At 41.9% G+C, this 22,949-nt stretch overlaps 1 protein-coding gene across 5 annotated transcripts in view; it reads right to left on the reverse strand.

Annotated features, from left to right (window-relative positions):
- dclk1a (doublecortin-like kinase 1a) overlaps positions 1-22,949 on the reverse strand; it is a 43,279-nt gene that overhangs the window by 7,890 nt on the left and 12,440 nt on the right. For 3 of the 5 annotated variants that reach the window (XM_029448828.1, XM_029448827.1, XM_029448829.1), the window contains 4 exons: positions 19,024-19,135; positions 16,175-16,282; positions 8,301-8,395; positions 699-780 (listed from right to left, as the gene is read on the reverse strand). In XM_029448828.1, the coding sequence (XP_029304688.1) occupies positions 699-780; positions 8,301-8,395; positions 16,175-16,282; positions 19,024-19,135 (397 nt within the window). Of the gene's footprint in view, positions 1-698; positions 781-8,045; positions 8,211-8,300; positions 8,396-9,949; positions 10,124-16,174; positions 16,283-19,023; positions 19,136-22,949 lie in introns of those variants that run through there. The other 2 variants (XM_029448831.1, XM_029448830.1) reach the window with 2 other exon arrangements.

Genomic DNA, 22,949 nt, shown 5'->3' on the forward strand with positions numbered 1-22,949 from the left:
AATTAACTGCTAATAACAATTAATGAATTGATATTTAACAGACAAATTATTTGCAAATAAAAAATACATTAATAAATAGATCAAACTGTAAGGACAAGGGGCTGATACAAACACACATACAGATAACACAGCTACTTAACAATATATAGATTATTAAAAGTAGATTTAAACATACAGTAGAACCGTTTGCAGTTCCATGACCATGAATTTCATTTTTCAAATTGAGTTACAAAGCCAACGAGGGCTCCAGTTTCATCCCACGGGCGACATTTTGTCACAACATGGCTCTGCAGAGAGTTCTGTAAATGGCCACCAAGCTGGCAAATGTAAAAAGTAAACACAGAACTAACTGATAAATTAAAATATGAATGAATGAATTGATTTGAAACATTTGAGAAGGTTCTCCGAGTCCTCTATAGGTAAACGTTCTTGCTATAACCTTTACAAAATGCACCAGCACATCGTTGTTTGTAGTGTCACTGAGTTTAATGCAGTCAGAGAGGTGAAGAAAAACACCAGAGGAGGTAGAAGTGTGAGAAAACAGGCTGATGAGAGCAGGATGTGCAACGCAGAGACAGGAGAGAGAGTGACATGCATCAAAGGTCATGAACATGATTCACACATGATATTTGCAAGTATATCGCCTTTGCCCACTGACGGACAGATTGCATTGGCGTGACAACGATCCTCATCCTCACCTTCAGATACAGGTCCATCCCCGTCTTCCACCGAGCTGGACACTTTAGTGGAAGACAGAGAGGTGGAAGAACCCTGGGACCCCTGCGGAGAGGGAAAGGAGATTGTAATTATTTCAATCTAAATGATCTCCCAAAATAGTTTGTTATCCACTCCACACAAACCCCATGAAGCAGTCCCTTCTGCTACGATCCCAGCCGAAACAAATATGTACAGAAATAGACAAAAGTACATTGTGTTCCTCCTCAGGACATCCTTAAGTCTGTCTTTGTGTTTGCTTGTCTGTCTGTATTGTGCTGCCCTGCACTTGTGTACCCTGTGCCCACAAAAAGAGCCCGAGCAGATTTACTTAAGCTACTGAGCAGAATATAAACCAGTTACTTATTTAGCAAACCACCTGTGTGTGTCCACGGTTGCATCCCAATAAGCTCCTCTCCATTCATCGGACTTTAAGTTATTCCTTTCTAATTGTATACTTTGTTTTTACTCCTCACCACTACATTTGATAACACCTAAAAAAGGTTTTGGTAGCACTAATAAATTGGTGAGCAGGAGGTCATTAAGGGGAAAGAGATGCAGCGTCTGCATCTATCTAAAGACAAAAACTCATTACGCCCTCCACCTCGTAACCTCCTGTCTGGTTGTCATGGAAGCACGAGGGCGGGGAGCGAGGATCTAGTCTGGACTGTAAATGAGAATGTACCCCTCCCCTGTTCCTGTCTTTCCTCCACTCCTGTCCATTTTTCTGTCGTCAGCTTCAAAATATTTTGGACAATTTGCTTATGCTTCATTTGTCTCTTCCTTGATAAGACACACATCTTCTCCTCGCTCCCTGCGTCACAGTCAGTCCTGTGGAGTACAAAGCAGTCACAAATATTTGCGGTTTGGGAGGTTTCCAGCGCTGGAATAAATCCTGCAGGTGCAGCTGGCAGATGTCGCCTGGCCAGCGATGGAAGTGAACGCCATCATAATTCCTCTAAAATACAACCTGGTGCCGTTTGCACTGTAAATGGTCTGCATTATGTTTGTGATGCATGAGCCAATATACGTGTACAGCAGAGAGCAGTGCATCAGCAGTTTGTTGGTGACTAATGTTGTCTAGATGATGATTTTTCATCTCTCATTTCAGTGCAGGTGTAGTATTTGTGATGCTCTGTCATGGTGGAATCATACCACATAGTATAATTCACACACCAATCTGTCCTGACTCCTTAGAAGAGATGAGATCTAAAAAAGTGTTTCTAAATGAATGGATGCTGCCAGTTGTTATGATAATAACCCAGAAAAGCACAAGGTGACGCAGGAGGAGGCCACGTTTGGCATCAACACATGGCATGGTAAAGGTTCACAAAACCAAATGAAATCTGATATCATGCTTCTGAATCCACAAAGTGGGTTTTCAGCAACAGCAGAGATCAACATTTATTCCACTTAACAATTATTGCTGGGAACTAGAAATAACTTCCTATTTCTATGATGACCAGTCAGACGATGATACAGCCTGGGGAGTTTGCTGTCATGGCAGAAAGACACAAAGGTCTCCCATCATAATGACTTAGATCTGAAAACTATTTACAGAGCCGAGCTTCCCTGTATCTCTGTAGTAACTGTCAGCTTGTTTACTCATCTCAACTGCTGGGACCTGACAGCTACCAAGGTGAATGTAGCTGTGAGTCAGGCTGAATTTGGTTTATGTAATGTTGTTTTTGCTTGGGCACTCATCCCGGAACAAGAAAACCCACTTAATACCCATAAAGCCAATGACCCTCCTGTGCTTTATGTGCAAAACATCCTTCTTTTGCTCTTTTATTACCCTTCCAACTGTATCCGCTTCTCCTGTGCACTTATCTCCCATCCAGGCCCGTCCTCTACTCGCTTTCTCATTTTGAACTCCTATCTCTCTCTTCCTGCCACCGAGGGAAACAAAATGCTGTTGCTATGGAAACTGCTCACAGAGAGGAAGAGGAGAGGCTGCTTATGAGACATCCAGTGTGGAGACAGAAGCCTATATATGGCCATTTCCTGTCTGCGGGCTAGGAGGTATAGTTTCAACCTTCTGTGAACATTGTGTCTTTTTCCTGTGTGGAAAAACTACGAGACAGACGGAGTGACAGACGGAGTGAGAAAGAGACCGAGAAGCAGAGAGAGAGACGGAAGAAAGGGAAACAAAGAGACGGTAAGAAAGATGGAGTCTGGTTTGGTTGATATTGATCCTTACATTTGGCAGGAACTGTCTTGTTATTGTTAGACCATCAAGTTTTTCACCCTGTTGCACAACACAATATATACTATTCCTAGCTCTACCTTCTACACTTTAGCTCTGGCTATGACTCACAACACACACACACACACACACACACACACACACACACACACACACACACACACAAACACTCTGACGAACCTTTTACATCATGGCTGGAGCCACTGCTCTTCAAACCTGCAAGGGCAACACTCAGCGACTGAATACTGATCAGCGCATAAATGTGAATTAAACAGGATGTCCATGATTGACCTTAAACGTGGGGCATCATCTCAGACGCAGACGTGTAGCAGCAGAGATAATGAAAAAGAGGTTTTGTCAACTGTAGAATTGAGCATTAAAAATGCACCACACATTTACAAAACTGACTTAAGAGTAACGCTAGCCTTGTCCTCGGCGACCCTCTTTGAATCCGATTAAGACACACATCCTAAAGCCGTCTGTCTCGCCGTCCCTCGGGCTGAGAGCCAAACCTCCTCTCCAGCAGCATTTCTTGTCACTTTCACTGTCACGCGTTATCCAGCAGAAGCAGGATTTATTGATGTTTGCTTCGGAGGAAAGAGAAGTCTAATACGATTTGATAGAAAGGTACTTTGTTTCCCAAGTTCCCACTCTGCCTCTCATAAAGACACAAGAAGCTACAGGAGATAATATATCTTGTCTCTTATTTTGGTGTCTAGACAGAGAGGTAACATCATTTTGTTTGACTCTCATCCAAAGACATCAACAGTGTTTGGGGATTCTGACTTTCTGCTCTGCCAGTTGGACACAAGGAAGTTTTCTAATCACGATCCTCATGGACCGCAATCCCGGGGACGTGATTAAATGCTCTAGGGGAAATTAAAATATGGGAGACTTGGGCTGCTTAGGCCAGAAGAAAAAAAAACACCCAGAGCAGAAGCAGTGGGACAGGGATGATGAATGCACCTCCGGGACTGAGCTTGTGTGGTAATCTCTTCTGTGCTCGGCTGAATACAGACACAAGTTTAACAAAGGAGAACGGATCATGATCATCATAATCATCCTACAGCTACTGGAAATGATCCCTGTTTGTTTTTGTATGTGATGAACACGATAAATCCACACGGATGCGAAGAAAAACACAAAATGAAAATGAAATGACAATGAATTTAATGATGACATCAACAAATGGAAATTAATACATTGAGCAAAGAAAATACAAACAGAAACAAATGAGCCAAGAAGAGCTGGCAGCCTTACATGACAAAATCTAAATATGTAAATGATGGACCGGGTTAGTAAATATAGTTTGCCTGTAATAAAGCACACAGACAAAGTTTGTACTTACATATCTTACATGTATGTAAATGGAAGTGCAAAAAAAAAAGCCCTATTCAAAATCTGATGGTACTGATAGAAGATATGTAAATATGAGCCGGATTGTAATCATTTGTCAACAATTTGAAGGAATAAAATGTTCTAGAAACAATGTTTAAGCTTTAAAATTGCAGCAAAAATCTTCCACGGTTTCCTCATGTGCTGCAGCCAGTCTTTTTGGCAGACAGAAATTGGACAAGCCATCTAATGACATCAACACAACATGAAATAAGAAATATAATACAACCAAATAACAAATACAATCTTTAGTAACAACACACTCACATGGATGAGATGAGACAATAATTACCAACTTCATAATACACACCTTCAGTCTGCTCTCTCTCTCACACACACACACACACACACACACACACACACACACACACACACACACACACACACACTCACACACACTCACACACATAATTTAATTATGAATCACCCAACACAAAAAAATGGACAGTAATGAGAGATGGAGCATGCAATTCAGTGTATTACGGACGTGAATGACTCAATGGTGAGAGGAGGAAGTAGGTGACATACTACGGTTGACAATAACACTTTCTTTCTCTCATACGCGCACACAAACAGCTACCTGGCTGTGTCACAGCTGTATTGGCATTACAGACCTTCTGTTTGACTTGCCTTCAATCTGTCGGTCCCTGCTCTCTACTGCTACTGTCTTTTATTTTTTAATGATTTATTTCCCTGTCTGTGTTTTTCACATCTAATGGAGGAAACGGACAGGGAAGAGCTGTGACCTCGCCAGCTCATTAGATACATCCATACACGCTTTAGAGCGGATATTGACAGAAAACAAAACCTGGGGTGTGTGTGTGTGTGTGTGCGTGTGTGTGTGTGTGTGTGTGTGTGTGTGTGTGTGTGTGTGTGTGTGTGTGTGCGTGTGCGTGCATGTCTGTAGGTTTAATATCAAATATTAAAGGAAGATAAATATGGAAAGCTAGGGTGCTCTCAGTGAGGCAAGTGGCCCTGAAGGGACTCTCAGAAGCAAAGGAGAAAGAATAGAGACCAGTCTTTCATGCTTCTTATTGCTAATTCATTCAAATGGGTCATACTAGCATGCATCAAATGTATAAATCACAGCTGTTGTCTACAGCCCACGCACAAATGGCGATTTCATGTATGAAAGTGTTTTTTTATGAAGCATACATGAACGTATAAGATGTCAGCACGTTTGTGTGCTTGCAGCTGTGCATGTGTGAAAGGGAAAGTGAAAAGCCACAGCACAATGCCATGTCTGTGTATTCTGCTTGGGGAAATAGGTTAGGATGGTCTGAGCTGGGCGAACAACCTACACCAGTCAGCAAAGTGCCTCTAAGTGTTTAAATGCAGGGTCCAGTGAGGTGAACTATTTGAATGCTAAACACGTAATAGGTCACTGAGGCTCTGTGGCTGCTGAGGGAATGGATTTATTGTAGCTCGCGATGCTTCATATTATACATTTCAAAGATTTTAGTTGTTCTCTTAAGAACACAGATGTTAAAATTCAGGTTCATTGTTTAAATAGATTGAGTTAGAAAGTAAGTGTGTACTCTACATGTGTGATTGTTCATGCATGTTTACACAGTGGTGACATAGAGGGAGAAGAAATGTGCAAATATAGTGTGAGAAACTTGGCGCCAACTTCTCAAAGAAGCTTAGAACTAATCTACAAGGGAAGTGATGGAATATAATTTCTCCCTGTGAAGTTAATACCCTTTCATATGGGGAAGTGTGAGGGGGGTGGGGGGGGGGGGGGGGGGGGGGGGGGGGAATGAGAATGGGTGAGAAATGGGAGTGAAAGAGAAATTAGAAACTGTCACAGAGGGAAGGGACTAGCTAACAGGGCGGATGGAAAAAGCAAGAAGTGTAGGAGAGAATCACACCATCATATAGCTGGGGAGTGTGAAGCTGCAGAGTGGAGAGGAGAGATAATGGGCTGTGAGGCTTCCTCCCTTCCTTCCCTTCCTTCCAGTCAAGCCATTGCAGGCTTATTACAGAGTGTCAGCGATTACAAAGACCCAAATAATCTCTTGCTGAGAAATACACGCTCGTAAAAACTCTGAAACTAGAATTTAACGGCGGTGCACTGGAGGTCAGGATTGCACTACAAAGCTAATTTGTGATGGCTTATGTTTGATGAGAACATTTGACGGAGGCAAAAAGACAGGCGGGACTGTTGATTGTGGAGAGGATGGAGCAATATTTTTTTCTCATTACATCTGGTTAGCCCTCCTTCAGCTCTTTAACCCTGACTTTTGCGGGAGGAAAGAACAGAGCAGCAGAAACCGGGCACTGTAATTGTCGTTATTAACCACTCGGAACGTATCCGTTCGGAGAGGAGTAGACAGAAAGAAAGAGAGAGTTTATAACTGTGTGCACTTGCCAACCTCTTTCCCTTTTAACGTTGAAATCTATGGTGACCCACTTCCGTTATACAGACGACTGTGGAAGCCACAGTGCACCTTGTTCTGTTCTCAGTACCCCAAATCTGTCCCTGGCTGACCTTCATATCACATCAATATAACTTCATCACTGATGGATGCAGAAGCCTACGGGCCAGACTCTCCACCATTAATTAATTCTTCCTGGCACATTGAATGTAGCACGAGACTTAAGCTACTGAGCCCAAGAGATAAATTCTTTATGCTATGCTGATTTTAGCTCATACACACTCATTTATGTACACTGGATTTTCTGTGTCCTATTAAAAAGGTATTGACTCACACCACAATCTAACCTTTTCTTCCTAACAAGAAAGTGTTGTGCCAGCACCAATAAATAGCAACATAATTGCATAAATAAATCATAGCTACACCACTGCTGTGAGGAACAAAGTAGTACACAAACACATGTGCAAGTATGGAGCACATGTGAATACATGACATGTGCACATATACTGCTGTGTGTCTGTGTGTGAATGCGAGAACCACAAGTGTTTGTTTGCGAGGGAGAAGGAACTAAATCAGCAGCAGGCTTAGAGGTCTTGCAAATTAAAGAGCTGCTGCGAGAAAACTGTCTGATTAGGATTTAAGGCTGATATTAAAAGCTCACCATCGTCACTGTCAATGACAGGATTAATACATTCTTTGTTGTTGAACACACACACACACACACACACACAAACACACCGCACGTGAACCCTCAAATGTGGAATTCAAAGTTTTTTTTCCCCGTTTGAGTTGCATGCTCCCTCTCTGCACAGTAGTAATTCTGCCACAGTGACTAGCAGTGTACATAGTGTGTTTGCATCTTTTAGTTTTAGGGATTTTTCTTCAATGACAGAATACATGATAAAAAGATGACTGAAATAATCTGATTTACTAGTATAAAATGTGTTTCTAAATTATTTTCACAAAAGGACATGTACAAAATGACACGACTTGATAAAAAAAAAAAAGTAATGCTAGATCAGCAGTCCGCACTGATTGGGGTTTTCTGTTCACAGCTTGGTGGCTTATAGAGGATGCAAACCAATTTTTCGCAGAGGCCGCTCACAAAGCCAACCGTCAGTGTCATATTTAGATCAGATAATGCACAAATTACTGACTGACAGATCTCTAAAAGTCAGTGATAGCATCATTCATTGTTTAGCTACCAAAGGCAGATAGAGTTCTCCACAAGGAACAAAGAGCTATGGGTCAGCATGTGTGACAATGTGACAGAAAATCAGCGTGAAACGAGGAATTGCCCTTGAAAATCTATTAACACTAGATAAGGGCTGTAACATTAAAGGATCCTAACATGAGCCTGCCATTCTTGGAATCCCAGAGCAGCAATGCGTGAGGTCAAGGTCAATGCCCCACCCCCTTCTGAGACGCTAAAGATGTTGGGATGTCGTGATTTCTTCGTATTTCTAGTGACTCTAAGATGTAGTCGGCCTATGCTCAGTCACGGATTTGTCATTTTCCTGAGAACAGAGAGGGAATGTGTTATAGATTTAGTGTCACTAAATGTTATGGGTTGTTTGTGTGTGTATGAGTTTGTATTCTCGTCTTACCCGACGTCGGCTAAGGCTGCCCGGGCTGGTCGGGGAGGGGCTGGGAGATTTTCCCGAATGAGGAGTGGACAGCTGACTGGCCGGCGTCCCGTTCACTGGAGGGAGAAAACGAGAGAGAAAATGGAGCAGGGTGCGTGAGAAATATTGAAATAGATGATCCTTTAAATGAGAATGCATGTTTTCTAGTGTCTAGCAGCAGCCCACACTTCCGCCCTCAGCATCTCTCCATTCACATGAATGAGGCGGAGGAGGAGGAGAACAAGAGGGGGAGTAAGAGAGAAAGGAAAAGAGCACTGAGGTCCACACTGCTCTTTTTTTCTTTTTCTTTCATACAAATACTGCTGCTACACATCTCCCTGAAAAAAGACAGTGAAACCTGAACCTTTAAACATATGTGCACTGAATAATTACAGCATGTTCCAGGCTTCAAGGGCATGGCTGGAAGTCAACACACAACACCAGGCTGTCCTCGTTTTCATCCAGAGCCTCTAGTATGTGCACTTGTGACCTCGATTCGGTCTACTTTTACAGCTGCAGCACGGCACAAATACCCAGTGGCATCACCTCATTAAACAAGAACATTAGATTAATCAACACTGCAACCCAATCCTGCGTGTGGTCAAGCGAAAAGCCAGATTCCAAAAAAAAAGCCTACCGGCATCATCAACCTGTTTTTGGTCTTACTGAAAATATGGTTTATTGTCTCTTGGCAACAAGACACTGCTTCACCTCAAGTCAACTCAAGTTTGCAATAACTGACATACAGTGAAACTGCAGTAATTGGAGAATACCAAAAATGGTAACATAAACAATTGCTTATTCCTTGAAAGAGGGAGTCCAACTGGAGGGAGATGTTATGTCTTTTTATTTATTTTTTATAGGTAGGTGCCTTCAGGAGGCCGATCAGGAGCTCTGAAAATCAGCTTTGATGGTTTGGATTATTGAATTTCTTAAAGAAATTATGTTAATTATAAGGTTAAAGGTATTTAAAGTAACTGAGATATGGCCAATTATGCAACTCATCCATAGTATATATAGAGATAAGGGGGGGTCCACTGTCTTTTTAATCAGAATCTATCATTATAATATTGTATTGCTGCATGCAAACAATATTTCATTTGCAAGTCTCCACCTAACAACATTTCCAGAGACCATCCTTCTTGATGCAGCAGAGAAGTGCACCTGTGGGAGCGAGGTGGTCCAACCTTCACTGTCGGGTTTATTCCCCGCCGAGATCAAAGAACTTTCTGAATTATTAAAATTAAAATTCACAGCAGGCTAAAATAGCACCGACTGCAACTGTTTTAGTATTCTTGTTTTCAAAACGGGGCCATGAAAGATGAAATAAAGAAACTGCTATTGTTCAAGCGATTCCTGGACATCTTCATTGATGAAATTCAGCATCAGCGTTACGCACACAGACCGACACTCCTCCCGGTTACACGACGGTAAGCGTTAACATTTACAGACATCTCTCCTTAACCTCATACTACAAATCCAATGATATTCGAGGTCACATCCGAGGGGATAAAAAACTCCGCATATATATACATATGATCCGAGCAGGAACATATAAAGTTTAGGCTGTCAGGGAGAAATATTCAAACGCCGTTTACGTAAAAGCCGAAGACAAAATGTAGATTCATTACCTTCCACTTCTAACATGTTGAAAAACACAGTGATAATCCAACGCGGGGTGAAGAGAAGAAGAACAGCACCTCTGTACGCGATTCTTCCGAGTGTGATAGTAAACTGTGGTTGAATGGGAGAGAAGGAGGCGAGCTGTACTACACAGGAGGGAGGAGAAGCTGCTTGCGCATACTCTGACGCGCACCGGGGGGCGGGGGGGGGGGAGAGAGAGAGAGCGAGAGAGAGAGAGAATAGAGGAGAGAGAGAGATGGAGAGAGATGAGAGAGAGATGAGAGAAGATAGAAGGCTCGAAGATAGGAGAGAGATAGGAGAGTATGAGAGAGTAGATGGCTGAGATGGAGAGCTAGGGATGATGGAGATGGAGATGGATATGGGTGAGCTGGTGCGAGATAGGCGGAGATCGATCGGAGGAGCCGCGCGCCTCTCGGGCGCTGGCGCGCTCGAGCGCCGTGCGCGCGCGCTCTCGCTTGCTCTCCTGCTCGCGCGCTCTGCCGCTTCTGCGCTTCGCTTCGCGGCGCGCCTCGCCTCATCTCTCTCTCGCTCTCGCTCGCGCTCGCCCGCCTCGAGAGAGGGACTACTTCGCCTCTCTCCTCTACTGCCTCGCTCTATCTGCTCTCTCTCTCTCTCTCTCTTTCTCATCCCCCCCCTCACAATAACATCTATGATTTTGATATTTTGATATTTTGGCCTTTTTTTTACTTCCATGATATAACATGGAGATTTTGACCTGGGAGACACGTGCAGATAGAGAGAATACAAGAGCCGTCCAAGAAGACTGGGATGGTCGGGAGGAGGCAGCCTGTCCTACAGCTCTATTGTTGTTCAAACATCCTCAAGAAACAAACTATTATATATTATTACTGCTATTTAGTTTAACTGAAAATGCTACAGCTATAGAGGCAGCAGCTTTGTATTTCTGGGTTTTTCTTATTCCTGCAGTTATCTGGCCAAGATAGAAGAAGGGAAGTTGTGTTGAGGAATTTGCAAAAGCAGCTTGAAGGTTGAATGCAGAAAGATAATCTGAGACATCAGTGGAAGCCGACACGTTTGGGTTTGTAGCAGCTGTACAGCGGTGGAGCCGCTCGGCCATTTAATCATAGGGTTGGTGGTAAGATCCCCAATGTGATGCTTTCTTTTCCCGATTCTTCTTTCATCTACAGTCAGCGCTATAACACACACAGATCTGTTGATGATACCAATTTGACCAGAATGCAATGCAGCCGTTGTGGCTTCTGCTGTGTTAAACACTGCGGCTGCACACAACTTCAGAAGGAAGCTGTGCTCACAATGAATATGGAAAAGCACCTCATGTGTCGGCCCGTGTCAAGCTGTGCGGCGTGCTGGATGATACACAGGCTACATGTTGAGATGTATATTTCAAAAAAGGAAATAAAGACAAACAAAAGAACATTACCTCGTAGTGATTGTGGATATAATGAATAGATATGCAGCTAAAATTAGGTTACTAGTAGCCGGACAAGAGCTTAATGGGTCTTAATCATGTTCTTCCCTCTACATCGCTTATCATATGTGCTCAGTATCACATCATCACACTTTTATTTTAAGAACCACACCTTATCATACACACACTGTATAATAAACATGGAGGATGTATAATGACTAACACATGTGGTTCTTAATATAAACATATATATGGAAGTGTGTGCTTGGAGTATGAGGTATTCTGGGAAATTCAACACACAACAGTCCTTGAGTTTAGCAGAACTATGGCTCACGACACATGCAATTGCTTCTATAAGATAAGCGAAACACAATGGTGTTTCATAAGCAGCTGCCTGGAGGCATGTCATTATTTGTCTTTAGTGCAAATATCAATACCATAATTTGTTTTTCTCGCAGCCGAGTTATTTGGTTTGGTCTCTGTTATTTGTTACACTCCATGTGCTTATCTGCTTTCAGAAAGTACATTTGTACCCTTCACGAGTGGCGGCGAAGGCTTCAGACAGCATGTGATCGCACTTCAGGGCGTCACAGCCGAGCAGGAGCTGATCCTCTGGAGATATTCTGGGTTTATGTGTGGGGTCGCCCCTCCCCCCAACCATAAAGTCTCTCCTGTCATACGGAGTTGCTCATCACAGAAAGAGAAAGGTGAGACCCTGAAGTGTCAGAAGTGATGCTTGCTGGCATCATCTGCACTTAATTGTAGCTGACATGAGGCATCAGAGGAGGGCAGAGAGACAGATGGAGAGACAGGGTGGGAAAGTATGTAATGAGTGCAAATTGTTTTCTCACATTATTTTGGGTTCGTATAGGCACTTGTGAGATCATCACAGAATGAAGCTCAAGTGATGAAAATGTCAGGCTGACACACAACAACCTTCCCACACACACACACACACACACACACACACACACACACACACACACACACACACACACACACACACACACACACACACACACACACACACACACAGAAACCTGAGAGAACATGACGCCACAACCTGAGTGTGAACACCTGAGACATGTCTCTGTTACTTTGAAATTGCAAGGTGACTGAAATTGTATTTAATTGCCGAAATGTATTCAGTCGTTCATCGAAGGTCGGTTAACATTTGAGTCATTTGAAATTCATAAAAGTATGATGCTTTTCAGTGTCACGTTTTCATTCACTTTACCTTTGAATCATCGACTACATTAGACGTTAGACCTACAGTGTGATTCCTACCAAACATACCAACAACACATGAGTCTGGATGTTTCTCAATCAGAGCAAGGAAGGAGAGTTCGGTGGGAAGCAGCCTGATCATTTGTTATTACTGCATCTTCTTTTTATGTATTCAAAATATTTCTCAGAAAGCTCGTGTTCTTGAAACAGAGTAGGCGAGACAAGGTGTTCCTAAAGCAGTACTGAATATGAATATACGCGTGAATTAAAAAGTAACTTTAAGGACTTTTTGAGTTTAATCCACAATTGTGAAGAAATTTGCAAATTGTTTCAAATTGTTGACTTGTATTTAAAGTCTCCTATCAAAAGCTATTATGAATTATGAAGCTTGTACTGTAACTGTAAACTAAAACAAATGAGCCGCACCAGTGCTGATTTAGATGTGTCCTATTAAAGGGATGAATACTTATGCAAACATGTATTTTACATTTGTAACTTGCAATCCGGTGAATACCTTTTTATAGGCACTGCATGCATTATCATTTACAGTACAGCATCCACTGTCTGTCTTCTTTGTGTGTTTCTATGAGTATGTGTCTCTCTCTGTCAGTCTCACCGGTCTGTTTGTCCGTCCCTCGCACACACATCTGCTCCCCAGTGGTGTCAAGGTCTAAGCTTTGAACACACACAATGAGGAGCAGCCAGACACGCAGAAGGACCCCAGGTGGTGTTTGCCAGCACTTGGGTTGTGTTACATTTTCACTCTCTCTCTCTCTTTCACTATCAGAAAAAAAATTCACGCTTCACATCTTCTCTGTGCGACTCCTTCGGTCCAGATTATTAGATGTGATAAAGAATGTTATTAAAGCCTGTGTTGGCAGAATGGAAATTTTTTATTAGAATTCAATGCTGCTTTTTCAAACACCTGGAGACCTGCACCAAGGTTTAAAATGAACGGTGATCTTATTTTGCTCTCTTTCCCAGTGTGGATGAGAAATAATAAAAATATCAATAAATATACAGAGCTTTTTTTGTCTGGCGTCACTATACAGATAAAAAGGTTTCGAGTGTAGCTGCAGTTAAATAACTGACGGATGCAGAGATAACATTTTGAATAATGAATCATCTTTCATCTAAATGCGTTGTTCTGCAGCGTTAATGAGTTTAAAGCCCTACATTATTATTATATTTAATATAATGAATACAGTGATGCAAGCCAGACTGCACTGTTTCAGTGTCATCAGTTCATTTCTTTCTTGTCTGCAAAATACTTTGTTTTAGTGTGCTGTAAGGTGCATTGCACAACTTGAAGAAGACAGATACCTCATATTTCCCTCTCATTAATTTCAACCTTGATGTCAGCCAGGACCCAGCGAAACAAGGTTTTACCCTGGGGGGACTTCAACAAAAATAAGAAACAAATCCTCACTTCTGAAAAGATAAAAAAAACATAAATGATTAATTGATGTTCAAAATGTGTTTCTGTAAATCAGTTAATTGATCGCTTGTCTAATCATTTCAGCAAAAAGTTTGATTTGATACTGTTCAGCAAAACAGTTCTGGCAGAAGAAGATTGTTTCTCAAATATTATTCTTCCATGTGATAATAGATGCAAATAAATCACAAGAGTAAATGTAAGACATTGAATCATAATACAACTGTTACACAGTGAATCTACTCGTGACACTCATCTGTATCAACAGAAATGTGTCATTTTTTCTCACATCATACTCGTGTGAGATTTCTGTCTTTTCAGTGTTGAGCGTGGACTGCAGCGAGGCTTCTTGTGAACACATGGAAGAACAGAATGGGCATCTACAGTATATAAGCGATTGGGTACAGCACACAGTAAAAGCTGTTGTTGACTAAGACAAACTGTCCTCAAGCGAAGGGGTTATAGTGTGTCTTTAAAGTGAAAAAACAACAACTCCTATGATAACATTGACTGTTAACAATAGAGTAAAGAAAAAGCATGCAGAGATCAATCAATTATTTGTTATTTCCTCCTGTCGCTGCGCTCTAATCTCTGCATGTACCAAAGTGATGATGTTTTTCGGGGATGAATACAGTGCGGTACACAACAGTCAACAGCAATCTGGGAACATCTGATGATGTTAAGTGGCGGAAGCAGCGCCAGAAGGGAAACATTTCTCAGAAGTGAAAACGCCTGGACAGTCTGACTCAGGGATCCAACGAGGACCAAGCGTCAGTCAGCTCCCTTCTTCACTGCAGGCCATTTCACAGGAAGTCACTGCCATATATGGCTGTCACAGACTATTGTGTCTGCAGCTTCATGCTCCTACTGTGCTATGTTTCCATGGCAACCGAGACGACTCAGTCTTTTTTCCTTCCTCTGTCTCAGTCTCTGTCTCTCTCTCTATCTGTCTGTCTGTCTGTCTGTCTGTCTGTCTGTCTGTCTGTCTGTCTGTCTATCTGTCTGTCTGTCTCTCACACACATACACACACCTTTGTTCCAAACTTGCTTCAGCCAGCGAGATCAGATAGCGTATGACTCATTCTCATAACCTTTCCCCAAAGTTTTCAAGCCATCGGCATCTAGAACTTTCTCTGTTCGCCCCAGCTGTTTGTCACCTCCCCTTGCTTTTCCCTCTGCTTCTCCTTTTACTCCACAGCCCGACATAAAAAGATATTAAAAAAACTCTTGCTTTTTGTTCTGCAATGCTGCGTGGTGTGTGTCTGTGCATGCTTCCACAGCAGGTGGAACGACTTCCTCTTGGGAAGTTTCTGTACGTTGCATCACCCATTCAATCATCCCCAACCCAAAAAAGTCTCTATGAACTCAAATCCCAAATTAATAACTAATGTACTGTGTGCATAACAAGTTGTTTTACACACAGCCCAAGCTCAAGCTGTGCAATCAGGGAAATTACAAAGTCCTCACAGCTTTGAGCCAGACTGAATGTCTGCCACACACACACACACACACACACACACACACACACACACACACACACACACACACGTGCACACACACTCGTGCAATCATCAAAATGCATTCACTTGTAAGAATTCATATTTATAATATTTGAGCCCATGAGAAATTCATAAAAGCATCGTTATCAGGCACAAACAGTGCAAACTCTCACTCTTTTATTATATTTCATTAGTATGTTAGGTGAAGAACGGCTTATGTGGAGCTGCAGGATTGAGTCACCAACCCCCTTCCCTCTTTTTTCCCTCTCATCTTCACTCCCTCTCTCATTCATATTTGCCTTTTTCTCTACTCCCTTATGAAATCATTCTCATTTGAATTCATATTCAGCATACAAAGAGACACAGCTCACACACACAGTAAACACAGCCAGACACGCCGCAGAGCTCCGTTATCATTGCAGTGTTTACTCACACTGTTTTCATCTTCTGCGACGCTGATTAATTAATTATCTAGGATATACTAAGCAATCACATTGGGAAGTATTAGGATACAAACAACTTCCAAACTGTGTCCATGAGGTCTGAGACGCAGACTCCTCGTGCACAAACACGCAGATGCAAGGATACTTAAAGGACAATGACACCATCCCAAATTCCATTAACAAATGGGGTCCTTGAGAGGAAGAGGAAAGAAACTTACAGGATGCAGGGGACTTGCTGCGATGTGTTTGGATGACGGTCCTGGGGGAGCCTCGGCTCAGAGTGGCAGACATCTTCCCATAGGTCACCGACTTCATCACACGACACTCTGCAAGCACCAAGAGGAGAGATGTTCAGAAACCAAAATTCCTTCACATTTCTATATTCATCCGCTCAAATAGTCTCCAAAACCTTTTAAAAAGTATATAGTAACCATAGTGTATCCAAACAAGGTATCACGTGAACTGCTCTGAAGGAATTACTATTAAGTATAAAACTGTGACATTGTTTTTGTGACACACCACGGAAACACTGAAAATTAAAACTGAAATGAATTTAATATTTTTGATTGATTTTGACCTTAAGTCTTGCAAGAAAACACCAAAACACTAATGTACCAACACAGCTGTAATTGGTTTTATCTTCAGATCCCCTGCCCAAATGAGTTCTGACCCTCACTGGGCTCGCTTTCCAAACATAATTATTGTGGTGTTTTAGGAGTGACAGCCTAACTCACTGAGGTCTGATATTTTACAGACACACACATCCTGACAAATGAGCCATGCGATGGTACTCGCACACCCTCCCTGCCTCCTTCATCCCCAAAAACATTGCTCCTTTGCTGTTCATTAACCCAGACCCATTATAGCTCATTACAATTTAAGACCAGCGGGAAGCGGAAATGATACATACTGCCATGTGTATGTGAGAGCATGGATGTGTGTGTGTGTGTGTGTGTGTGTGTGTGTGTGTGTGTGTGTGTGTGTGTGTGTGTGTGTGTGTGTGTGTGTGTGTGTGTGTTATTTGCTTGCCTGGCAGTAGTTGTAGCCCAGTGATTAATGTACAATGCGGAGTGTTAACATGATGACAGTGTGCCAGAGCTGAGGCAGAGGCGATAATTATATAGTGATGCTGAGAGGAGGCGAAGTTGTCTGTAGCTCTGACTCTGACTGTCTCTCTGTTGAGTGTGTCGCTCTGCTTTCCCGTCTGACTATTCCTGCCTCGTGCCTCCTGCCCTCTGTCTCTTGCTTTGAGTTGTCAAATTGTTTCTCTCTATCTTCTGGACAGAGAAAAAAAATGTATTGTATGTGTATGTGTTCTTGTTATTGCTACATAGTGGGGACCAAAACAAGTTTTTAACCAACAGATTGAGAACATTATGTGTGTGTGTGTGTGTGTGTGTGTGTGTGTGTGTGTGTGTGTGTGTGTGTGTGTGTGTGTGTGTGTGTGTACACATATCAAGTCCCCACAAGGATAAGCATTTACCTTAGCGTTAAGGTTTAAATTCATATCTGATGTCTCAATCTGTTTATTGTCTAATTTAAATCTAAATGACCCACTGAGAAACGTGTGAGCCTAGCCTCATACAAACTAGACCAACTATGAGGGATATTTGGATGATGTTGCTCACTCGCCACATCTTGAAACCTCTGAACTACGTATTTCAAGTAATTTTTACTAATTTAAAAAATGCATATTTTAGCAAATGCATGGCATACTTTGAGCCTTGAGAACTTATTTTGGTGGAAGTTTAAGTGAAATTCATAACGCCAAATACGGAGCAAAGAAGACAAGGTCATGTGATAAAAGAAACTAATGGAAGCAGCTAGCCATTCCATTTTGCAAATGAAGGCAGAGTAGTGGGGAAGAGAGGGAGGAAAGAGAGAAAGAGAGACCAAAGGGGGGAAGGAGGTGGAGGTTGGTGACCCAGGTGGGATGGATATTATTTAATGGATGAAGGGATACAGGGGAAACAAATGAATTGAATAAACCTTTGAACAAAAGCCAGGGCACACTCATTCATGTAGGAGACAGGAAGAGAGATGAGATGGAGAGAATACAAATGAGCACTAAATGGTAGGAATCTTCAGACAGCGATGCAGAGAGAGGAGACAGACAGTGTAACAGAGATGGGTTAAGTGAGGACAGAATGTATCCTCAGTAAACCTCGGTGGAGCGACAGGCAGAGAACAGGAAGAGGAACAATGAGGTTAGACGATGACAACGGGTACTTTGCAACTGAAAAGATGAGTGCGGGGAAAACACAGAGAAGGACAGAACATTTTATTTTTTATGAATAAACATCAAGTGTATGTTAGATTTATAGTGTCTAAATAACCAGAAGGTAGGACATTGATTTGATATACAGTGTTATTCGTTCATGTCATCCCTGTTTCCTAAAAATTACGTTCCCATAAAAACTAAACTGCATTTTCAATTATGATTTGAAGGAAACAAATTTTCTCCAGATTCTGGATCGCAACATTAACATCGTGAATTCAAACAAACAAAAAACGACTTGGTTAGGTCTAGACAACAAAACTTTGTCTTGCTCACCTTTGAAGGTATATTGAACAAAATGAGTATTCAGTTTAGTTAGATTTATGAATGTCTATGGGATCAAGTAGCAGCTATTGGCGAGGGTTTAAGAAACAGTGCTAGCACATGAGCATCTTAACAAATACATTATAGTCATTTACTTCCTTGTAAACAGGAAGTGGAAAGATTTAGTTAATTACAAAAGGTACTGTCGATTAATCTTTGGAGAAGTCTAGTGGTATACTTCTCCCTTCTCTGGTGGACTGCACTGAACTACATGGCAATGTAACATTATATATTTAAAACTAATTATTCCATAATCTTTACAGAAAAATTCAATAATTCCTATTTAATCACAATGTGATTACACCAAATGATAAATAGCTCAAACCCAGAAAAAAACACACACAAAAAAAAACAACTTGGAGCAGCTGGGGGCAGGAAGGCATAGAAGGAGCGGGACAACATAAGAGGAGGTCCTCTGAACAGTTACGTGTGAAATGTGCGAATGAAAAAGTAAAGACAACGTACTAGTTCCTTCACCACTGTCGTCCAACATCAAGTCTTCTTGGTAGCGGAACTTCTCCGGTCCGCAAGCCACAAAAACGTCCTCATCGCCAAAGAAGTCTTGCAGACACGACACCTGGAGACAAAGACACGCAGAGTTCAATTATTATCCTTTATTTTCCAAGTCAATATCCAAGTCAATTAATCACTCTCGGCAGGTGCCAAGAGAAATGCCATCGTTCTACCGTCAGAGCTGAATGCCTTGATCAAGGGCACAAGGAGAGGGTCTAACAACAACAATCTCACAGCTGGTCTACAGACTCATGAAAGACAACTCTCTAGTCAGACGTTTATCTTCCTTTACTTCTAAGCTACTGATACTGTGCACACATACACACAGCTCCGCACTGCACATGCTCACAACATTGACTTTCCCTTCCTGTGCTTACGTGAAAAGGCACATGCACTGAGCCTCAGTACACGGATAAGGAACGCCAGGGGAGTCTGTTTGTGCGTGCTTCATTTTGTTTGTATGCATCATTGGTGTCTGTGAATATCTGTGCGCATGCCTCACATGTCCCTCAGCTCCAGCGCAGTGTTGTTTTTCGGCAGTTAATCAGTCTATCAGCAACTATAATGAGACCTTGCTGACTCACTAATTTGCTGATGCTCTGCAGCACATGCACCGGACATCCAGAGCAAGCAAGTGGGGGGGGGGTTCTGTTCCCTGAGGTCAATAGCACATTATCAAGGGTAATGAGTAATAAAGAGAAGAAACTAAGACAAGAGAGGGAGAGTGCATTTAGAAAAAGTGGTATGAGAGAGAGGGCGTGAGGCGGGGAGAAGTTTAGAGATTAGAGAAATTAAAGATTACTGTTAATTAACACATTATTCATACATCTTCAACCTAAGCTCTTAACGTGTTCATTCTATCCACACAAGACAGATGGTATTTTAAACTGGGAAGATATCTCAGCAACATGGTGTTTATTATGATGATTAAGCTAAGAAACACGCTGCTCTTCATTGTTTGTTATTTGATTTAGTCGACAGCTACTTCCATATCTGATCTAAACTCTACATGATTTACTCAAACAACTTTAATTACACCCCACAGGCAGCCATCACATTTCAAGCCATCAATATTCCAAATTATGTTTTGCGATAGGCAATGGTACAGTCGGAAAGGGATTTACAGAATGACAATAGTTCATTCATCCGCTATGACGAATCTCCCTACCAAAAACCTATTAAGAGCTATTACAATTAAGGCTGCATGCATGTCTAGCACCGCCTGGAGTTAACACATAAACACAAAGCTACCTTTATTGCATTTTCATGGCAATTAACATCCAATAATCCATTTAGATTCCTATTAGCCACCGATGAACAGTGTGTGTGTGTGTGTGTGTGTGTGTGTGTGTGTGTGTGTGTGTGTGTGTGTGTGTGTGTGTGTGTGTGTGATCCTGCTTTACCCCCCACACACTCTAAATGGCCGACGGGGAGACAAAAAACAAGATTAATCTCAGACACAGACTCTCTGTGGAATATGGATAATTTTCATTTAACTTTTTTTTTTTTAAAGGCTTGCTATGTGTACGTGCGTGCGTGCGTCACATCACATGAAAACACAACGTGTCTGCACACACACATATGGATACTTATGTCTGTGGAAGCGATGCTTTTATAGCTTCACAACAGAGTGCATATTGCTTTGTTCCCTGATATCCCCTGACAGTGTGTCGGTGATTATCTCAGGGGCGAGCGGCTCCATTTCCTAACAAGATGGCTGTGATACAGACGCTGCTGCTGTTAACATTTCCCCAGTGTGCGCACTGATGGGTAGTCTTGGACACCTCTACCTCTAATTGTGCTGGGTTCATATTTCACTGTATTTAACTGTTACATAGAACTTGGAAAGAAGGATTCATTTCAAAGAGTTTTGAAATGAATACCTCACATTTCTTTTAAAGACTTCATAACATTATGCTCATTTGATTTAAATAGTTTGTCTAATTGTGGAACCTCTATTTTGTGTATGCAAATTGTGTGTTTGTGTCTTACTGTATATATTAATTTTTATGCACAGGACTCTGTGGATCTCCATGAGACTACATGTTTCAGTAAGGAATACAAATATCCTCTCAAGTTGTTCAATCAACACCTCTATGACCTAGTTGTTTTTTCAAACCCCTTGAATTTAAACATTTTACTTGATTGACTTGATTAATTGATTTTGTCTCAAACACAGAGGAGCCAACAGAAGAACACACAGAATTGAAATATCGGATATTTAAAGAATAAATAAAGTATTAATCCAACAAGACCAGTCCCTCCCACTCGTAGACAAGAGCAATTATAAAACGGAAAATAGTGAAGGTCGTTTTAATCAATTATCAAATGTGTTGCCAATTCATTCTCCATTGATCTGACTACTTGATTTATGTTTCATAAATGTTTCAGCTCTAACGGAATGATAATGTTTTTTGTTTTTTTTATACATTTAGGTACATAATTCATCCGTTTTAAGCTTGTGATCTTTGGAAAGGCTGATTTTTGTTCACAGCGGGATGTGTGTTTGCTGCTGAGTCAGTCTGACCACGTCCTCAGGCCACGGCTGCTGCTGCTGCTGCTGCTGCTGCTGCTGCTGCTGCTGCTGCTGCTGCTGCTGCTGCTGCTGCTGCTGCTGCTGGAGTCACCCAAGAAGAGGATGCTGAAATGAGACCCCTTTTGAAGCTGCTCATCCCAGAGATAGAAACTGTAGCACACCAGACATGTTGTGTAAACAGGAAGGACAGAACACATGCAGGATGTGATCAGAGTGATGAGGACAGGGAGATAAAAGTGAAGGGGAAACAATCGCAATCTTCATGTAGGGCAGCTTCCATGTGCACCTTTAAGCTGAGGGTAAACTAATATGGAGCAACACACAAACATACCCTGTATACTGTGAGGGGTGTGAAAAGTATGGTTGCTATGGTGATAATGCCCTATAGGCATTGGTGCATGGCTGGTGCGTGCCACTGACTGCACGGTGTGCACACTGGGATAGAGAGCTCCATCATTCATATTTGATCTACTATGAGCACGATATACTCTACAGAGAACTGTGTCATTCACACAAATCCACACACACACACGTGCAAGTGGCACATGGCCTGGTTAATATTGAAATACTCGTGCAAAATGTCTCCTGTTTAAAAAAGATGATGTTGAGAAGAAGAAGAAGAAGAAGAAGAAGAAGAAGAAGAAGAAGAAGAAGAAGAAGAAGAAGAAGAAGAAGAAGAAGAAGAAGAAGAAAAAAGCTCTAGTGAAACACAGACCGGTGGACAGATGAATGATGGAGAGGAGAGTGTAGCTGGTGAAGGTGAAAAGAAAGGAAGAAAATAAATAAAACAACAACAAAAAAAGTCAAAGATGAAACCAACTAGCCAAGTCCCCCGAGTTAGAGAGGAAACAAACAGACGGAGGGAAACGAGCAACAGAGGAGATCTATTCCTGACTGCTGCTCTGAGCCCTTCTCTGAGCCCAATGACAAAACAAGCCGCTTTGATGTCTCTGGTGCTGTGTTCTCACAGAGAACCAGCGCGGTTACACAACATCCACCGCTGCTAAAACAAGGACAGGAAGAAACAAACAGAGAAACTGAGCAAAAGATGGATGAAAATAAGATAATGAGAAAAGAGCAGACGAGTGTGGAAATGGGCAATTTCATAACCCTGCTATCACCTCCAACACATCTTCATTAAAGTATGAAATGGGCTCTAAACTTGGGTCGCAATGATCAAAGCACTTCGCCGCATTAGAGAGGATCCACAATCAATTCATTCAAACAGTAGTTTGGTTTAGAGCAAAACAGAATCAAGAGCGGGAGCAAGATAGATCTTTGACAGACTTACGGATTGTGTCTCACACGCCTGACAAACAATCCCATCCCACCAAGACTGACT

Source organism: Cottoperca gobio, chromosome 14, assembly GCF_900634415.1.
Source record: "Cottoperca gobio chromosome 14, fCotGob3.1, whole genome shotgun sequence".
In the NCBI taxonomy this organism is placed as follows: Eukaryota; Metazoa; Chordata; class Actinopteri; order Perciformes; family Bovichtidae; genus Cottoperca; species Cottoperca gobio.